The sequence below is a fragment of the Protobothrops mucrosquamatus genome, unplaced genomic scaffold, assembly GCF_001527695.2.
Source record: "Protobothrops mucrosquamatus isolate PMUCROS unplaced genomic scaffold, P.Mucros_1.0 scaffold1045, whole genome shotgun sequence".
Classification (NCBI taxonomy): Eukaryota; Metazoa; Chordata; class Lepidosauria; order Squamata; family Viperidae; genus Protobothrops; species Protobothrops mucrosquamatus.
Window position 1 is genome coordinate 43,157 of NW_015387277.1, and position 15,328 is coordinate 58,484.

A 15,328-nucleotide genomic window follows, 5' to 3' on the forward strand; every position below is an offset into this window, starting at 1 on the left:
AAATTTTTTTTTTCTTTTCTTTTTTTTGTATAAGTAAGGGATGCTGTTAAACTATCTTGCTGAAATGGTAAAGATTTTGGGTATTTGAAGAACTAATTAAATGAATAATTTTTATTAATACGGAGGAGATGGATTGTTTAAGTTTAGAGTTTGGAGTTAGAGATATTAATATTTGTTTACTTGTATTTGAATATTGCCTAGGTTTGGTTTGGGAAGTCCGGGGGGTGGGGGGATGGGATAAAACATTGTGTAATATCTGTGATGTATTTCTTTTTTTCTTTTATGATAAAAACAATAAAATTTTATATTGAAAAAAAAAAAGAAGGAACATACTCCTTCAGATTCCTATTCCAGATTATAGTGCAGCTAGATTAGAGTGCCTAATTTCATTTTATTTAGAAGGATATAGACAAGTAGTGAATATGAAACACCATTATTCTTTAGCTCCTGAGAATGTTTTCATTCACCTTGTAGTCAACTTGCTTTCTATGTTCATTCTTCAACATGAAGAGATTTAAAAAAACTTTTTTATAAAGTGAATTCCCATAATAGGATCAAGATGCTTCAGAGAATTTTTTTTAATATTTAGAAAAATATATGGTTGATGCTTTAGTGTAGAGCTGTTTTTATTCTCATGATATTACTTTAGAACTACCATATTTTTTATATTTTAAAATTCCCAACGTGGAAACGTAGAGGGCTCTTGAAGAGGTTTTTCAGGTTAAATGGGAGCCAAGCAAAAGTAATAATTTCAGACTACAGCATTACCAAAAAGTTCTCTCCTTTGTATACCCACAGAATTCTATGGGGGGCCCAGATAATCTTCCCCCACTTTTTCTCTATTTCTTCTACCTTATTTTTAACTGGGAAGAAAATTCTAAGATTATAATGAAATGGGTTTATAATGCTAGGAACTCTTTTTCTGGAACTAGGTAATTAGCTTTGTGGAGAAAGTAATATTTTGAATATATTTTGATCCTACCAGGAAAATACCGCTGTAATTCACTAGCCATACAGTATATCCAATGTAATTTTACTGCTGTGGCAATTGGTGGTTAGCATCTCTGAAGTTACAAATAGACCCTTCCAGCTATTTGAAATAAGTCTTTTAAAAACTAGTATTTCTCTGGTCTATTAAAAAAAATACTATGAGGAGTGGTGCTACAAAAACCATTTCCTTTCCTTTCTTCTTTTAATCCATTTTAGAGCAATATGTTCCTGTTCTCTATTTATTGGAGAGTCATACTCCCTTTTATAAAAAGGGAAATTAACAAAAAGATAGTACCCTACAGCAAGACTACTTTCAGTTTTATTCATACTACATTAAGTTACACTTGCATAGATCACTGAGCCATGCTAATTATGTATTAATCTGTGAATTTAAAAAAAAATCTGCAGGCATAATTGCATGCTTGAAAGATAGCATATTTTATTGCAAAATATTAATTTTATTTTAGTATATTAGAGCCAAGAATTGAATAACAATTAGTATTTGTTGGAAGATTTATAATCAACATTTCAAATCAAAATTACTTTGAATAGTCAGGAAATACAAAAGATTACTAAAATCTCTGACCTGGGTGGGGCAGATTAGATCTTCCTTATTAGCATCCTTAGGGATAATAGCCGTTTTACTATTTTGAAGTAGCAAAGGACAAAATTGTGACTGTGATGATGATTCACCAATAGAAAACTGAAAATGCGCACAAAAAGGGCACATTAACTGGGAACAGTTAACTATAATACCACCTCTTAGTAATAAAATGAAGGTTCCCAGAGCTTAATAATAGGTTAGCCAGCACAAAAGGCAAGCAAAGCAAAGCAAATATCTACAGTACTCCCACTACGTCATTCAAATAATGGCTCAGACCCAGTCACATGATTATGACTGAATGGTCCTTTTTCTATGATTTCATATAAATTACTATGAAGTTGCAAAAAGTATCCTTCCTGAATCATATACTACAGTAGTAGAGCACTTCTAAGTATAATGAGATGGAAGAATATTATAACATGCCTGCTAGCTTTTGAGACTCTTATAGTCTCTAACAACATAACAGCTCTAGTTAAACCAAATATGAAAATTATTAGGTGACATAAGCAATGGAATCACAAGATAATTTTTCTACCTGCCATATTTCACAGACATGTAGTCTTACCTCTGTAACAGTTTCGAGAAGTATTTCTATATAGACAAATGATTAAGCTAGAGATCATTTATACAATCAGAAGCACAACAATAAAACTGATAGAAATTACCAAGAGAAAAAGAAAAACAATCATTCATGAAATTAACTCTGAAATGTAAATTTCCCCAGGATCATCAGAATACAATACATCCTGAACTCCCTCTACTATCATCATTAAGCTTACTATCTATTTTCAAAATAAAACCCTCCTATAAAGTGATTTCCCAGAAAATGACACACGGCAGGTTTTATGCAGTCAATTATGCAGTCAAGACCCAGTATACTCACAGAATTAAATGAGACAACTTCTAGATGATTAACTGCAAATTGCTATGTGAAGATAAGTCTCTCGCAGAGATGTTTCATTTCTGTCACAGACAGGGAAAAAAAAAACCCAGCCAATAACACCCTAAGAAGGTCTTATTTCCTTATTCCTCATTGCCAGTGGGCTTCTTATTAGTTATGAAACAGAAAAGAGGCAAAAGTTCGCACAGCAGCAGGAATCCTTTGCACCGGATTTTACAAGAAATATCCTTTGACAGGACTGCAGCTACAGCAGCACTGGCAGATGATGCCTCTGCATAAAGAGGATGCTGGGAGATTTTCCCAATGTATGATGCAGCCTAATTCTAATCCATCACTGCCCAACTGCAAAGGGAAGAAACTGGATCTTAAAACAACTCAATGATTTCTATGTTTGAAGGGGGGGGGGGAAGCAGTTAGATTAGAGCTCTGTCTTCCTCTTATTAGGAAATGTACATCTAATGAACAGATTTGTAAACAAAGTTATTATACTTAATCCATAAACGAACACTATTTAAAAATCGAAGACTAGTCTTAAGATAACCTTGCAATCAACAGAACAGCCAATATTAAGTGGAGATTCAACCTGCTGTATGATTTCTTTTCATATAACTGAAATTGTGACATTTAAATTAAATTGATTTAATATGAGACCACCAATATTCAGGAATATAAAGAAGCAAGAACATGCCAACTTTTAAGAATTAATCTATATGAAATATTTTTTTCAATAAAAATAAATCAATAACAGTTCTTTAATTTATGATAGTAAGAATGTAAAATTAACGTTTCATAGATTTCTGGGTAAGGACATTTGTCAGCTCTAACAATACACCGTCTGCCGAGATATCTACGATAGCATTGAATAAAGACCATTGGTTAATCCTTTTCTGTAAAAAATTCAGGCAAAAAGAATGTTTGTGTAAGAACAATGCGTCTGAAAAAGAACATCTTCACCTCCAAATGAACGATCCACATGCTCTCATGATACAGGACAGTAAAATCAATAATATTTATATTTACACATCCCTAACAGTATCTTGCATTACAGTATTTTCACCAGAGGTATTTTTTACTCTTTTCTTCGTGCCCTTTAGCAATAGCAGTTTTTCAATGCATCTATTAGTTTATAGTTTGCCTTTGGATTTGGAAATGGCTTCTACAGCTGTTGTAACATAAGGCATTCAAAAACACTTTTGCAATGTAAATATCCTGGGTCTGTACATGATAATTATGTTACTGTATATACACGTTATGAATAAAATCAAATGGAGCAATGGAGCAGACTTTGGGACACAAGTACAGACACACTTTGTTATGCTGGATTCCAAATGCCAATTTCAAACAAAGTTAAAGGTTTGAGACTGGCTTCAGAAAAAAAATCCAAAATGCAGCTTTCTATTCAAAATTATGAACAGCAATATATTCACAAGACAGCAGTTTCAACATCACCTTTGTTTTCTTCCACTTCCCTTTTTTGAGAAACGATTACTATATACTTCAACTCTGTAAATCCAAATTTAGATTTATTTTTTTTAACCTTGCCTTTATTACTTTTTATAAATAATTCAAGATGACAGACATACTTAATACTCCTTTTTCCTCCTATTTTCCCCACAACAACAACCCTGTGAAGTGTCTTAAGCCAAGAGACAGTGACTGATCAAAAGTTACCCAACCAACTTTCATGCCTAAACTTGGATTAGAACTCATAATCTCCTGTTTTCTAGCCTGGTTTCCTAACCGCTAGACCAGGGATAGGCAACCTTGGCTCTTTTATGACTCATGGACTTCAACTCCCAGAATTCCTGAGCCAGCCATGCTGAGGGGAAAGGGAGATGTTTCCATGCTGAGCTATGCTGGCTCAAGAATTCTGGGAGTTGAAGTCCACGAGTCATAAAAGAGCCAAGGTTGCCTACCCCTGCGCTAGACCAAACTGCCTAAATTTGTTCTAACTACTTCACCAAGCTACACCGAAAGACTACTGGGACCCTGTTTCAAAACAAGACTGAGATTTGAACCTCTGACAAATTTGAACTGTATTTTCATTTATTTACAAGTGAGTCTGCAGGTCTTTCCCAAATGGCTAGGAGCAACTTAGAAACATTGACTTGCTTGGCCTTTACCGAGAGTTATGCAGTGTGAGGAGCCTGGCTGCTACACAATGGCAGTGGGCTTGTTAGGGTTGAGGTTCAAACTGCTCCCTTTGGCTGCTGCCTGATCTCCATGTATATGAATATTCAAACACACGTTACATGTGAGCAGAGGAGCAGCCAACTGAGTGGGTGTCATGGCACCCAGTTCTCTCCTACTCTGATTGTCCACTGTGCAAACTGGTGAGGAGGCAGGGTACTTATGCTTTGCAACTGGTGCTGTCATTACGGTGCGTGTGCACTCTCTTGGCAGGCACGGCAAGGAGCTTACAGGTAATCCTCAAGTCACGACTGTAATGGAGCCTGCTATCATGATCATAAATTGTAACAGTCAGTTTTACGTTTTTGTAGCAGTTGTTAACAAACACCATAGTTCTTCAGTGAGTCCACTGTTCACTATGGTGTGGCTGTCAGCAAAAACTTTATAAAATGTGGTCGCATGATGGTGGGATGCTGCAAACAGGTTTAAATGCAGCCGGGTTGCCGAGGGCCCGAAGTGCAGTCATATGAACGTGGGGGGAAGGGGCAACTGTTAGAACTTCAGATCCAGTCATACCCCCTTTTTCAGGCAGGCTGTAACTTCAAATGGTCATAAGTCAAGGACTGCCTGTAATTCATTCTTTATGAGTACTACTGCCTTTTTATTTTATTTCACCAAAGTAACAGATGGCAACAACACCAAACTATAAAATCAGTAAAATGAAGGATTATAATGAATCGTATAAATTAATGAGGAATACTAGGAAAGTATAAGACAAGGCATAGGAGAAACTGGCATGCATAAGGACACATTGACAAGAAACTGTAGTAGCCTTCATAGAAGACTGATCCTTGGATAAAGAGCCATGAAAGGCCTTAGAAGCCAATACATTTATTGATCCAGAGTTTAGTAAGCAAGCGCATTTGACCCCAAATTCTGACATAAATGTCTCAGAACAACCTTTTTATTGTGAGTAAAGTCTAGAAGTTTTTTATATAAAACACTCTATCTAGAAGTAATTTAGCAGAGGAAACAACATCCATACCCTATCCAGCTTCTGACAGCTGCTCAAATCCTGTCCTAAATATTCAGACTGCTTCTTCAACTCTGACCAAGGTTCTAAATTGGCTTTGTGTTTTCCTGGGCCTCCTATCCTGGAACTCTGATTATAAATGGACTTTTGCACTCTTTGTAAAATATATTTTCAGCCCAGCTCCCTGAGTGCATATGAATTGCTGGAAGAGGTTTTAATTCACTGAAATGTTTGCTTCAACTCTACTAAGCCCTCTAGCTTAGATATAGCCTAAACTATGGGATTACCTCATAGGTTCTTCTACAGTTCATTCAGCCAATAAAGAAATATGTTCATGTATTTTCCATCTTATATATAGGACCTAAGCTCTTAAAATGTAAACTAAAACATGGCTCAAGCTTTCTTAGGTCTATAAATACACTGCTAAAGGATTCTTTTAAAGTTTTTACTTCAAATATACTACATAAGGAACATAATTCTTATGTATGTCTTTTACAGTTGTGCTGGTGATGTTATATATAGATCTTTCTCTCTCAGGATTTCAACTAAATAGTCAAAATGCTATAATTTCATAAATGCTCTGCTTTTTCTCTTACATTAAAAGAGGCTTATAATCTTGTTAGATAATTTATTGGTTCATATAATCTGTCTCTCACAAACATAACACATGGGCACACCCACCCATTCTTACACATAGAGTGAAAAAGGATTTGGGCATCTGAGCATAAGTGAGTAATTGATGCATATTTCTAGATGCTTAATAGCATATCCAGATAAATTCTTTACCACCATTTCTCATTGGGAGTCCAACCTCCTAGATGTCTGTATTTTTTTCTCCTGCTCTCAGTTTTAATCTCTCCTGCCTCTTGGATAGCAGTGAGAAAAATGAGAGTGCATCAGGTAACACTGTCTCCTTGGATGGCTGAATTGCAATTCCCGTGTGCTTTAATCTCAGCAAAATCATTCTCCTCTGTGTAGCAATTAAGGTGAGAAAAATAATTCCAATGGGTGCCACAATATACCAATAACAGCCTTTTCTTCATCCTAACTGATATGTTTGTGTGCACATGTGCACATGTATATAGTGTGGAGCTGGGGAGAATATATACTGTATGAGTAGGGAAGGCGGAAGTACCTGCTAACTAATATTTTTTCCTTGAAGGAATGTGGCCCACAATATAGAAATGATTCTCTCCGTGATTTAAATCAGTAGCCCAATCTTTACGTTTATGCAAACCACTACATCAAGATCAAAATGTTTTGAAAACCAACACTAAACTAGGGGCAAGCAATATGGTATTTTTGAAAACTGGGGTGTATATAATTCAATTAGAAATTATTATTTTTTTAAAAAAATGGGCCAAATCTTACGTACGGTATGTTGGCCTGTAGATAGAAAGTCAATATGACACCTGCACCAGAAACTATTTGTGTTATTCTTGTGAACCCTGCTGAAATTTGATTCAAAACAGCTGTGGTGGCGCAGTGGTTACAATGCAGTATTGCAGGCTGACTCTGCTCACTGCCAGGAATTCGATCCTGACCGGCTCAAGCTTGATTCAATCTTCCATCCTTCCAAAGTCAGTAAAATGAGGATCCAGATTGGTGGGGGCAATATGATGACTCTGTAAACTGCTTAGAGAAGGTGGTAAAGCACTGTGAGTATAAGTCAAAGTGCTAAGTGCTATTACTACAGCAACTGCATGAGCCTTTCAAAAGACACAATGCTTAAAACTCTGCTTTATTGATCCAAGGAAAGAGGCATTGTTCACATATGTTCTCTTCTGAATACTCTGCATAGCTCTCATATATATTACCTAAATGCAGCATTATGGCAAATGTAATGCTATGTTAGCTCCTATAGAATAAATGAGTTCTGCACAGGATTTGATTTGATTATTACTGGCACAATGGCACTATCTTTGACAGTGTCTGGTCACCAGCATAACAGCAAAAAAGGTAAGCAGTGTCTGATCACCAAAATTGTGAGGAAGAAGCAATGTGTTCTACTCCTGCAGTTTTGCTGACTAAACTTCATTTTGTTGTATAGTAGATCAAATTTGGCTATGATTTATAGAAATTGTAACAGCAAATAAGATCAGCAATTGCTTAAGTTCTATTACATATTTGTTATATTTTGGGCATGACTCTTGATAAGAGTTAAATTATATATAATCATTTTATCCTGGCTCATATATTAAAAGTAGCATAATACGGGATACAAAAAATAATATTTAGTATGGTGGAGGATACAGCTAGACCAAGTGTCATATATTTCATTGGTTAACTGCTGAAGTTGATAGTGCAGGAATAAGTATGTCAACTCTACAATGAACCTGGCTGCAGCGATTTTTGCTCATTCTAGGTTGCCACAAGAATGGGAGGTGGTGTGGAGGATTTCTACTAGGCTAAACATTTTACTGTCCCATGGGAATCAAGGTCATTTCTGTCAGTTAGATGGGGGCGTAAGCATTTGGTTAGAAAACCTGCCAAACACTTCTATTGGGGAATGTAGCTGATTGCATAGCATTGGAGTGGGAAGTTACCTTTGTAATATTGTTTCTCTTTGAAGGGAAATTCAGACTTGGTTTCACGTTTGACTGTGCCGATACTATGTAATCAATAAACATAGTCTTTGAGGAAATCTCAAGCCTTGGAATTCTGATTTATTTGGTCTTGTCTATCAGAACCTTGACAAAGTGATTTTCAGGCCAAACAGAGGCATTATTTAAGCAAATGGCTACCAATCTTGAGGACAAGAAGACAACAAACAAATTTCAATTCACTCAAAAATTCTGGAGAAAAAAAATTGGATCTAAAACCCAGAGCAGGCATTTATATATTAGGCCTAATTTCTGTGCTCTATAGAAACTGATCTTATACATAGGTAGGATTTCTATCTCACCCTCAATAAAGCAAAAAAAATAAAAAAAAATAAAGCAAAATATCCAGCTGCATCATATCTAAGAGTTTCTTCGTTGTGAAAATCCCTGAATACAACTGGAAAAGTGAGTTTTACTGCTAAGCAGAGAGTGAAATCTGGTCTAAGATGAAACAGAACTGGCAGGAAATGAAACAGGAAGAACAGAAAAGGCAGCAATATAGTTAATTAGATAGTATTTTTCACTTTTTGTTCTTTTTACTCATCTCTGCTAAAAAAAGAGGTAATAAAGAATACTTACACTGGGATGTGTTCAAAGGCATCTTCAAAGTTTTCCTGCAAATCAAATAAGAATAAATAATTAGAAAATTCATTATCTTCCTATAAAAATCCATAAGGTTTACTAAATAAATAAATACTAAATAATATAGCTATGTACTGCTATTTGATACTTGCTTTCTAACAGAATTTCTATGCTATGAAAAAAATGTAAGCAGTAACAGAGAACACTAAAGGGTTACAAGTAAAATATCCATATCCCTGAATCATCACTTCCCTAAACTGATATAAATAAAATAATTTCATTGATCTTAGAAGCACTCGATAGAGTAAGCATTTTCTTGTGGTGGACATAAGTTTTCCTTCTTGGTTAGGGAAAGGTAGATTATATTTTTGTCAAATAAAAAAATCAATTCAAACACCAGAAAAATCAAAATATGTAATGAAAACTGAGAAACAGAACAGTGAAGGTTGTACAAATGAGAAGCAAAGTTTGAGAACTAGTGAAGTGAATATTTTTTTTGTTTGGAGAAATCATTTTCAGTGCAGTCTTTTTCAGAATACAGGATTGCAAATGAAGGCAGTTATCGTTCTGTAAATTAATCATCCTCTCAAATGTTATGCTTATACAGTTTAAGATGCTCAAAACTTCTAAAAGGCTTCAAAACCTAAAAGGCCTCAAAACTTTTAAAAGCCTTCACCATTAATAAATTATAGGGGACAACTAAACTCCCTTTCTCTGAAACAGATCCAGGAAAAATGGAAATGGCAAGGTACAGTATGAGAAAATTTTAAAAAAGTATACTAATCAATTAAAGTTTGATGTACTAGTATTCAATGCACTTAAAAACCAAATTCTCACATCGAATTTGTGAATTCAGTTGAGTCTCCTATTGACATAATTCTGCAATATACACTTAATATGTTTTACAAAATTTATACTTTTACATCCTTATAAAATCAAATCCCCAAAATAAATAATATCAAGCAACTAAATATATTTGGCTGCTGCGACATTTTAAATCTTTGAGAAATACTATTTTCTTAGTAGCCAGAAATTTGGTGGGAAAAAGCTTGTAATAAATATGAAAAGATTTTTATAAATACATTTAGTTCTTAAATGGAAAGTAACTCAATAAAGTTACTTTCTACATTGTGAAAAAATACAAAGGTCACAAAACTAATCTGAAATTAGCTTCCTTTTGCATTTAAAAGCAAAATACAATAATGTATTGCCATATTACCTACACTTTTTCATCTCTTATGAACTTCGATGCAGTAAAAAAAGAAAACATTGACCAACATTTGTCAAAAACATTTGACCAATAAGACAATTATTACAGATATTGTTCCTCAATCTACCGATGACTAGAGACAGCATTACAATAAGGTAGCAATGAAATGTTATGTAAAGCAGACACCAGCAATGTACTACTTTTATCTAACTGACCTTTTATGCTAAATAAGAGAATAATAATCTTTTAAGTGAATATTTTTAGAATTATGGTTAATATTTATGACATAACTTTCTAAACATCAGATGAGAAATCATTGGGCCACAAGAAATTGATATAAATTGCTGACAAATCAGGCAAATCAAGCACATAATAAAATGCCTTCTGCCGTGGTTTAAATTAGATGTGCCCATATAAATATTTACTATTTCAACACTGAGCTTTGCCCAGAATCTTTCTGATAGGTTTACAAGAACGATAACAGAAGATAAGTGGCAGTTTAAAGATTAAATTCAGTTATTGTGACATACAATATTGAACTGTAATATTATGTAGAAGTAAAAAAGTTGAGGCCATGTGTTATTGTTTTATTCTACCATGTGAAAAATTGTCCAAAGTCAATGCTTTTCCTTCTTTCCCCCTTTTTTCCCTACATTTTCCTCTCTTCCCTTTTCCCTCCTCTACATTCCCATTGTTTTTATTTTCCTCTGAATTTTATATTCAAATAAAAAATTAACAAAAAAAAGTGTAATGGTATGTGGGAATGATCTTGGAGACCAGGGAGGGTATGCAGCTTAGGGAATAGTCAGATAAGGGACATAGCATTGCAGCTATATAATGGGCAGACCAAGAGGCCCAGGAGGGACCCTCCCTAAGGTATTAGGCTGTAAAGGTGACAGCGGGAGAACTGTACTTTCAGGCTTGCAAGATCCATGTAGTTTTTCAATAAAGCAGAATTAGCTTATCAGGCCATGTTGCCCATCTGGTTTTCCTAGTAAGGTTGACAGAAAGGTATTGGAAAGCAAGGCCAGTGGGATTATTTTTCCTTGGAAATAGAAGTTCCAGCTTTATATATACACTCACACACCAGTTAATATTACATGGCACTCCAGTTGAGGCTTAGGTTTTGTCCATTCTGAGTCATTTCAGCATCCTTCTTATTCAAAAGTCAGATAAGCAATCTAGAACAGTCCAGCTCATTGAATGCCTGATGATTCATTTCTTTCATATCAGTCCAAACCAGACTATTTAACTAATTTCTAATAATATATTACTAGCTAGTAATATGCAGAATGGGATGGGGAAAATGTGTCAAGTCTGAATTCTAAACTTTCTGAAAAATTTTTGGAATATTCTGCTCCTCCTCCAAATCATGTTATTCAAGGGGAAGTTCATAATGTTCTGGAGTCAGTTCATCACAGTCTTGTGGGTGAACAGAACATCCTGTAATTCACTGAACTATTTCATTCTTGACTCAACTAATTTTCCACAACCCTGATATAAAAGTTGTTTTGCTTTCATTGCAAGGGTATTTCACTGAGTTGGTTCATTAAATCACGTGTGTCTTATTTAGGCTTGTATGAAAACCTGAAAAAATTAGTATATTTAATGAGTGCCAGGGAGTGTTGCATTTGTACAAATTCTGAAGTATTTCAAATATTTTTAAAGTTTACTTAAAATGGAAGAACTAATGCAAGCGACCATTCCTACAGGAGCCTCTGGATGTATGTATAGGTATGTGCCCACTCACCCACCCACATGTATCTACATATACAGACTTAGAAGCTAAAAATGACCCCCATGACTGTGGTTCCTATATATTATGCCAGGCTGAAATAGTCTACATATTTGTATTTAAAATATGGGAAATATTTATACCAACACAAGACTTTCTAAATATATGCTACATTTCAACAAAAAGTTCAATGTGGCTTGCATCAAAACATTGGGAATGCCATCGTTGAATTCAGCTTAATTTGGCAAATATTATCCATCATTCAGTTCTTGAAATGTATTGGGAGAATAGCAATGTAACAACTTATTTATATGGTCTTATCACTACTGCCCCATCTTGGCAGTAGCAGGAACAGCCACCCAGTTCAGAAGGTGTATCAGCACCTCTTTGGATTATCTCAAGCTGTGAATGTCCAACATGATTATTCACTTAGGTAGGAAGTACTGATCAGTGATATAGTTCCATATGCTTGTCAAACAAAGCCTGAAAAGTTGCATGAAGTATAATCCTCTAGTCAACTAGTAGAGCTCCTTCTACGATTTGCTTAGCAGCAGTAGTATAACTTTATTGATTAGTCAATTGACCACATAAAAACAATGGACGTCAGCCAGAATAAGGTACAATAAAATGAAACACTAATATTCAGTAAAATAGGATAAAGGTAAGGTAAAATAAATATAAAAGAGTGACATAAAGTAATGCAAGATAAAGTTGAATTTAAAGACATGAGTATTAAAGTATGTCTTCAGTACAAAACTAGGAAATCTTCAGCCTTATTGGATTTCAGTGACTGAATAATGCATTTAATTTCTGTCACTGACACTTGTGGCCAAGGAGAGAGGTTATCAGTGGTCGGAAATTCAATACCCATTTTTGCTGACTGATACAACTTGGAGTTGGCAAATAAATTAATATAAACATATAAATATAAACATCCTCCAAAACTGAAGCTGAGATGGCGATATCAAGGAGAAGCTTATGCTCCTTCAACATACTGGATACGATGTTCCAAAATACGACTGGGGATGTTTTACATTTATCTCTAGAACTATCTTTTCTAATTGTACCCTGATGTTGGGGGAAAAGGATCAACATTAGCAAATGGTTGTTTCATTCTATGTCAGTGGCTGGACAGGCTGTCTTAGTCCTGTGTGGTGGTCTTCCTCCTAACCCAGAAGCTACCTTTGACAAAATTCCCTCTAGTTCCTGGAGCTCAGGTATGCCTGGAGAGCTGGAAAGCATGCCAGTTATTAGATGCGTTTAGCTGCAATTCTCCATCTTATATTCCTGCCACCCAGCTCTCATTGTAGTTCCCAGGGTTTTAGGCAGTCAAAACCTTCCTCTTTTCTATCAATAGAATTTCACTTTTTGTTTTTTGAAGTTTGGAGCGTGGTACTGTTTTAATGGGCTAGGGTAGAGAGGTTTAGATCTCCTCCAGGGGACTTTGTGTTCTGCATGTTTGTTTCATAAGATAGGAGAAGGAGCAGAGATGCCAGTGACTTCTTTCTCAAAGTAATTACAAGTCCCTTGGGTAGTTGGTAAATCAAAATCAATTAATGGTTTGGCTGTTTTGTGTTTTGCTACCAAAATCTGACAGGGCACTGAAAGAGTTAATCGGGTTTTCTTCCAGGAGAGCAAATATGCACTGTCTTGCTGTAGATAGCACAGATTGTTTACCTGGGCAGCCCTCTCTCAGAGGAAGGATTGGAAAGATGTCCTTGAGGTTATCTAAAATTGTGTTGTCACATTTGCTTTTTAAATTGACAGTATTCCCTGGGCCAGAATGGATTAGGAGTTCCTCTGAATGAAACACACATTTTGGAAAACTGAAAAAATGTGCAGAAAGGGCCTCACTTTATCCAGCCTTCTAGAGATTGTAGATTGCCTGAATGTTAAATAAAATTCACTCACAGCCTCTGCTGGATGGGAGCCATTCAGTCTTTTGTAAATCAATCAGCTGCTTTTTGCAGCGTAGCATCTGGCTTAAGGATAAGATAATTACTTTTTTTTTATCCCCGTCTATTTGCTCTGCATTTTATATGTGTAGGGTGTAAGTAATATTTGTGATTTATATGCATCTCTCCCTTCGTCGCAAGAACCCTAAGCACTTGTTTCTCACCCTTCTCTGCATGAGTCAACCATTACTATCGTTCTTCCTGAATATAAGGGTAATGTTGCCCATGACTTCCCTGCTAGCTGCTTTTTATGGCACATTTTGTACAGATGTGTGTGTTTTAACTGTTTGTCATTTGATTGGTTTTCAGTTAACTTCATAAAGGTCTCTTAAGAACTCCAGTTTGTTTTTGAATGGGGGGCCACATAAAAATAGAGAAAACAGTTTGTGCCATCAACAGATCTTGTCTGATTAGAAAGTCAGTTATATTTTTATTCTTTAGCTTATCAAGCTTGTATTCATACTCCCATCTAACAAAAGCTATGCAGCTGCTGAGCAGATAGAAATCTGTTTGTGGTGGCCATCCTCTTCCACAGGAAAGATGAGATCTGTAAGACTGGCTTTGGATCTCTGCTTGTAAATCTCACCCTATCATATCTATCAGAGATACTGGAGGGGACGGGATTACTTAAAGGCGATGACTACCTGATTCTAAGTTAACTTGTTGATTGTCAACTGTTTTATGAGGTTGGATGAAGCTTGTGTTGTGGAACATACATGGTGCCTCTTCTTTCATTTTCCCATGATGATTAGTGTTATCTTAGAGATTTTCTGTATTCTTTCTATATGTTGAAGGTTCCAACAGAGCAGCACAAGGCTTTCTCATTGAAAACATGAGTAGAGAAGTAAAATGATAGTAAAAAATTAGCTTTAGATTAGAAGAAGCTGTTTAGGTCTGTTGCTCCTCCTCACCATTCTGCCCCCTCTCCAAATTGCTTAGCAAAATATGTAAAGTAAGACCTCTACTTGTTCCTTAAGAAGGCAGATTTAGAAGTCATGGATTGTTCTGTAGCTTCTGGTCACCAAGTTATTTTTGAAAGGCAAACCAGAAGTCTCAATTCACACCTCATGCTAAATATATTACAGATACTTCACATTTATTTAGCTTCTCTTACCCAATCATTATGAATACAATCAATTGTGGCATGTGCGATATACCAGAGGTCCCCCAACTTTTTGGGCACCAGGGACCGGTTCCGTAGAGAGAGGTTTTTCCGCGGACCGGAGGGTGTGTGATTTTGTGTGCTGCCTGCATCCCACAGATGGGGCTTTGCTTGTTTGTGCAGACTGGTTACTGGCATGCCGCGGCCCAGTACTGGTCCACGGACTGGGGGTTGGGGACCCCTGCCATAAACTATAATTAAGCAAAAAATGTATTGGGTTAAATCATCGGACCTGGCTATCTTCGAGACCGCCTCCTGCCACAGATTACCCCCCACCGACCTGTACGCTCCCACAGAGTGGGTCTCCTCAGGGTGCCGTCAGCCAGACAGTGCCGGCTGGCGACCCCAAGGGGGAGGGCCTTCTCTGTGGGAGCTCCCACCCTCTGGAACGAACTGCCCCCAGAGATCAGGGTGATCCCTGAT

At 36.1% G+C, this 15,328-nt stretch overlaps 1 protein-coding gene across 1 annotated transcript in view; it reads right to left on the reverse strand.

Moving 5' to 3' along the window:
* The window catches only part of TTC39B (tetratricopeptide repeat domain 39B), a 59,330-nt gene that overhangs the window by 28,667 nt on the left and 15,335 nt on the right, over window positions 1-15,328 (reverse strand). Inside the window, exon 2 of the mRNA XM_015820037.2 lies at window positions 8,841-8,875. Within this exon, the coding sequence (XP_015675523.2) occupies window positions 8,841-8,875 (35 nt within the window). The remainder of the gene's footprint in view (window positions 1-8,840; window positions 8,876-15,328) is intronic.